Below are 6,000 nucleotides of genomic sequence, written 5' to 3'. Positions count from 1 at the left end.
CACGGCAGATCAGAGGTTATCCAGTATCAAACGCGGCAAGTCCGCAGCTCCTTCCACAGCCACGGGCACCATCGGGATCGCACACGCCAGTGAATCCAGCCAGCAGGCTCGGTGTGCACCAAACACGGGTATTGCAGAGAAAACAGCATCTTCCTTCCATCAGGAGTTCTAGAGGAATGGGCCGCGGTTCCGACACCGCCGGGGAGCAAGACCCGGCCTCTCCGCCTGGTCGCTGTCAGGAGCACAGGTTCACTTGCCACGCGTCACCTTCACAACCTCCGGACACAGAGTTCTGACATCGCCCCACGCTGTAAACATCTAATTCGTCCTCTCCTAAGCACATCCCGCGCCTGGGATTGCACAAAGTAATTCATAAGGATTCTGTGAAGCTCAACGTGTTCACAAAGGAGCTTTCCCCAAGTGAGCTTTGTTCTCGGTTTCTCCTACAGCCCGTTGCTGTTCCTGTGGCTGAGCGGTGGTTTTGAAAGCTCTACAACTGTGGAGCGAGATTTATTGAGAAACTTTGGAGCCCGGCGCAGCAACCTCTGTGCCTCGGTAAAAGCTTCTGTCAGCTCTTTTTTCCACTGAACAAACTCTGGGTCGCTCTGAAAGAGATACAGAAGTAGTTTGGCACTTCATAGTAAACTGCCAGTTGTGCCTTCTCTCTTAAGACACCACTTTAAGTAACTTATTTTAATTTTCCGAAGGAATGAGCAAGTTTGGATACTCAAAATGTGGAGCCCTGTGCTTCTCCACCACCCGCCAAAGCCAGGCAAGGCGGCAGCAACCACAGCCTGTCGAGATGTTTGAGGACTCATGTAGTTCATCCCTCGCAAACGCAGCAGCCACCGTCACCTACCTGCAGGGAGACAGGAGCCAACGAGGCCTTCAAAGCCCGCGTAGGTTGAGAAGTTTTGAAGTTTTTAGCTATTTGTTAAATTTAGTTCATTTTCGCCCAAATACCATTAGAAATCCACAACAGAGACCGGTGGAGCTGCAGGTTTCCTGCTTTCAAAATTCGAGTGTGACAAAAACTAGTTTTGCTCAGGCTCAGCTTTGCTTTGTAAAGTGCACTTAGTTAATACATAATGGGAGGGCCTGAAAAACTTTTCATTCTTTCATATGCAAAACAATCTGATTAACAGTTAATGAAAAGCAAGCGGCTCACCTCGCACTGTAGGACAAACTGTTTTCCTCCTTTAATTCTCAGTAAGATGCATTTCTTATCTTTAATTTGTGTTTCTTCAACAGATACTATTTGTTCCATTGTCAGTAGGTTTTGCTGTAGCATTTGCAAAAATAAAGTAAAGAGACGATTCAAAAAAACAGCTGCCCATCAAATAAAGCCAACATCTAATTTCTTTGGACTACCCACATAAATCTAGTTATGAACATTAACAGTCACTACACAAACATTTCTTTATTTATGAAGACCAGGTCATGAACTAAAGATAGATTATAAGGTAAGAGAGAGATTTAGCAAGGGGCTTGGTCGCTTCAACAGAGACAACAAAATAAAAGCTAAGAAAGCCAGTAATGACAGCATGAAATAAGAATCTACAAATAGGTGTGGCTACAAACAAAATATTCACTATTTTCTCTCTAGAGAGTTGCACATAATTTTATGTATTTTCCAAGTATTACTGCTGTTATTAAAAAAGGCACTTACAATTTGAAAGAGCTCAAAGGGAATATTTAAGTACTATGTACTTACAAAGAAGCAACCATACAAAACAGTTTGCAGAAAAGCTTTCCCTATAGATTGTAAGAGGAGAACAATGTTTCGAAATTCCAAAATCTTACTTAACTTAATATACAAACGATCTGCCTAGCACATGACCACAGTGGGACTAAACTAAAGTTACTATAGCATTTTCTTTGCAATAAAATGCTATAGCATTTATGACCTTACCAGTTTATGTTTTTTTGTATAAATAGTCCAGAAGTCCTAAATGAAAAACAACACCATGAACTACCAAATTCCTTTTAAAAACGTAACAAAACAAAGTAAACAAGTTTCTCAAGTCAACTCTATGTTTCCTCAGCGCAAGCAAGCTACCCATCAATTAAGGCGATACTCAAGTTTCTTGAATCCACTGGTCATTTATTGGACAAAACTACTCGCAAGGGAGGGACGGCTGAGCGTGAGCTCCCAGATTGGCCTTTTGCGCCCTCGGGAGCTGCTGGTCCCCGGAGTAATTGGACTCACCCGTGACTCTCCCTCTCCTCGCCACTCCAGTCGGTTTGGGAAGAGGTAAAAGTAGCGACGCTGCCACTGAGTCAAGAAGGGGTTCCCCAACTTCAGCATGTAGCCATGCATGATACAGTCCTTCCCAAGCGCGTAATCTGCAACGAGAGGAAACATCAGTGTGCGAAACAAGGGACAGCCTAACATCCTTCTGCCAAGGCGCTATGCACACAGAGCCCATTCTGCCTTAACTACAGGAGCTGGTGCGGCTGCAGTGCAGCAACCAAGAACAGAATTGGGTTCTTGAAAAAGTTATCTTATTAACTACAAAAAGAACTGTATATTGCTATGCGAAGTTCAGCATTTGCAACATCCCCGCGCAGACAAGTGATGTTGCTGTGCAGCACCTCCTGTTTTCTCCCCCAGCTCCTTTGTCACCGAATCAAATCCCACGTACTCTTTCCTGAGCACGCACCATAAACAAAACGATGAAAGGCTGTACAGTACGATCTTTAAAAGAGAGTACAAAAGATTTTCCAAAACATTATGTCACCGTACAGCATTACAAAACATTAAGAAATGTCTTAAGAAAACGATAGCGACTAAATGAATTCTAACAATTACAGGTGAATGACAGTAATATGAGAGCCTGTTATGTGGAACATCAAACACATGAATTACCAGCTAGCAGCAAAAGACAGAAAGAAGCGTATTTGACAGATTACCTTCCTCGTGGCCAAGCTGCTTATTTTTAGCCCTTTTTCTGGCCTCAATTTTATCTGTGTCTGCATTTACTGCATCATAAACAGTTTCTGCTACTTCTTGCTGCCAACGCTCCGATATTACCAGAGGGAAGTTCTTGTACAATTCCTGGTCACTATCAAGCAACTTGCAAGAGAAAAATAACACAAAAAACCCAACATTTTAAAAACTTTTACTATTCTTATCCCAAATAAGTAATAGTTATCCATATAACAGGATTATTTTAAAAGATATATTGAACTCTAACCTTACCAGAACAAATAGGTATGAACAAGAGAAAAAATAGATACTAATTTAAGCAAAGATATTCATTTATATACACAAAACACGTCACCTGCTCAAAATGTGTTTGGTTTGATAACTCTAAAAGCCTTACTCAGCATTGTCCCATAATGTTCTCTAGACTTTACATTTAAATAACTATTTAAATCTAAGCAGTGGTATTCTTAACTTTGCTTAATCAGTGTTAACATCTAAGCATGTTAAAAACTTCCTCAGCACAAAAATTCCATGAATAAATGAAAAGATACTTTTACACTATGATGCCTTCCATGCTTCCACAGCTTGATTTTACATTCTTAATAATTAACCTTCAATATTCAGCAGTGCATGCTGCAGACCTCCATCTTCCTGTTGTACAGACCCTCTTCTCCCCTAATCCTTAACTACAGCACTTGAATTGCACTGAAGGAAAGTAAAACTCCTGGATCTCCGGGGAAGGACTGTCTGCTGTTCGATACAGCATCGTCCTGGCTTTAGCATTTTGATGCGGCACAAAAAGCGATCAACGTTTTCCCTATAAAATCATAAACGGTTTTCATTTGAGGATGAGTTAAAGCTCTCTACAGCCACTCCTCAGTTGCTTCAACTTCTGTCCATCAGTAGATAAATGAGACTTTTATTTTGGAGAGCCAGCCCAGAGTCATCTTTGGGCAGGGCTGGTTCGCCCCTCACTGCAGCAGCGCCGGGGGAATCAGACCCCAACTGCTCAGGAAATTTCTCTTCCCAGGCTTCCCGCAGCAGAGACTCGGGCACAATTCCAGAAATTCCTGTTCTGTTCCGCAACACGGACTGACGGGCACGCACGTCGCTGCTCAGAACAAGCCCAGCGGTTCCAGCCGCAGCTGCAGTTGTAGGATAGGAAAGCTCTGCCCAAAGCTGCTCCTGCAGCCAGGCCAGACACTCCAGAACTGATATTCTCCTGCTCTTCAGAGATCCACAGCTGTATCACAGCAGGAAAATACACACCGGCTCTGAAGGCAGAAGACTTCTCTGCAATTCTGCACAAGCAGCTCACAGGGACTTCTTGCATCACCCAAGTCGGGGGAAAGCCACAGTCATCCAGTCACATTCACCTCATGCTCTTCTCGGTGTCATGAGACGCTCTGCAGCACAAATATAATCCGCAGAGGCAGTGGAGGAGAGCAAGGCACCCGAACCTGCTGTCCTCACGGGCACAGACGGCTCCTGACACCTCCGTGGAAGCTCCGACTGCAGCTGACTCGCAGGCAGGAATTATTCAGTCCCTTCTAACAGACTGTGACATCCCCGCGAAAGCGCAAAGACGCTGTACATGATCTCCCTCACTGACTCATGACTAAGAATAAATTTACATTATAGGCAGTCTGAACAAAGATTACACGCAAGTGATCTGGCTATACCATTTATAGGCTTTGCTGAGAATATCTGATTCCCTCAATAAATAAAAAGACCACCTGACTTCTCCTTGCAAAGTGTCCCTTCGAATTATGGCATTCCAGAATTGCAGGGAACCGGAATCCTGTTAGACTAAAGCCGATGCTGAAGATGTGGAGCTTATTGGGATAAAGAACATCTAGGATTCTCTGCATTCCTCTTTAAACATGTAAAATACTTTCTGTGCCAACTTCTGTAATTACAGCAGGTGACACTGACAGACAAGCTCCTTTTTAGGCGCAGTGAGCACTCAACATGTTTTTTTGCTTATAAAGTTTAAAGCAATTAGTTTCCCTCCTGACTCACTTCTGTAATAACAAGAATAACGTTTGATCTATTGAAGAAACGTATGACAAAAATAATGAAGGGGAGTGACCCAAGACAAGCACCGATTCACCTGGTGTCTCCAGTACTGGGAGGGGATGTCACACCTCTCCAGACATGGTAGAAACAGGCCAGCAGCTTTCGCTTCTCATTTCTTTCTTTCATTACATTTGGGATACTATGAGAACCTTTAAGGTTTTTTAAATCACTCTTCTAACTCAGAAAGTTGCTCCCATTAATATACAGTTTGTAAGAGTTTTCCACTGCGCTCTCTGACCACGAGGTGACACTACTAAAATAAGGCTTAGTTCCATTTATCCAAGCTACCAGAAACAAATTACAATTTTTAAAACTACAAACCATTAAGCATTCTTGAAAATCTGGAGATTTCTTAAAAGTTGTCTGACCATTCGAAATATTTGCTTTATCATATAAAGCTTTTGATAGGAATGTAGATTTCGGCCAATCTAAAAAATAAAAGGTAAGGGCTTGGCAAGTGACAACAAACCAGCGACCAGCACGAGCAGCTTCTTCAGAACAGCACGGATTAAGTTTCCAAACTCGGGAGCAACTCTGTGCGTGTTCAGTAGTCCCTGAGCACAGAACGGCCCCCTGGGAAAGCTGAGCCCAGCATCACTGAGCTTTTCTCCAGCAATCGTTTGAAGCTCTGTACCTTAATGCCTTTAGTGTCCTCTTCATCAAATGACCCAATATCAAAAGCATCTGCTGCATTTACTTCTCCCCGGGGAGGAATCAATGGTGGAGGATACTAGAAATTAAAAGCAGTGTAATTAAAGGCAAATTAATGGACATTACTTAAATCCATTCTGTAGATCTGTACAGCCTCTTGTTTGTTTGGTTTTTTTTTTTCACAAATTACACAGGACTGTGCAAAAGTGCCTTGAAAATAAACTTCATTGCAAAGAAGTTCTCCGCTCCTTTTAGAAACGGTCCTCCAAAACATTGGGGAAAAACCCCTACACTTTATAGACAGATAAGTAGAAGGAACCACAGAGTCATGTGGTCCTGAA

At 42.8% G+C, this 6,000-nt stretch overlaps 1 protein-coding gene across 1 annotated transcript in view; it reads right to left on the bottom strand.

The window, feature by feature from the left end:
- The window catches only part of GRK3 (G protein-coupled receptor kinase 3), a gene marked incomplete at its 5' end in the record, with an annotated part of 54,868 nt that continues 48,868 nt past the window's right edge, over nt 1-6,000 (bottom strand). The window contains 5 exons of the mRNA XM_080355214.1: nt 1-605; nt 1,169-1,282; nt 2,210-2,346; nt 2,914-3,076; nt 5,643-5,738. Of these exons, the coding sequence (XP_080211340.1) occupies nt 444-605; nt 1,169-1,282; nt 2,210-2,346; nt 2,914-3,076; nt 5,643-5,738 (672 nt within the window). The 3' untranslated portion in view covers nt 1-443. The remainder of the gene's footprint in view (nt 606-1,168; nt 1,283-2,209; nt 2,347-2,913; nt 3,077-5,642; nt 5,739-6,000) is intronic.

This window comes from Nesoenas mayeri (genome assembly GCF_963082525.1).
Source record: "Nesoenas mayeri genome assembly, chromosome: 17".
Lineage (NCBI taxonomy): Eukaryota > Metazoa > Chordata > Aves > Columbiformes > Columbidae > Nesoenas > Nesoenas mayeri.
This window is presented reverse-complemented; position numbering and strand designations above follow the sequence as displayed.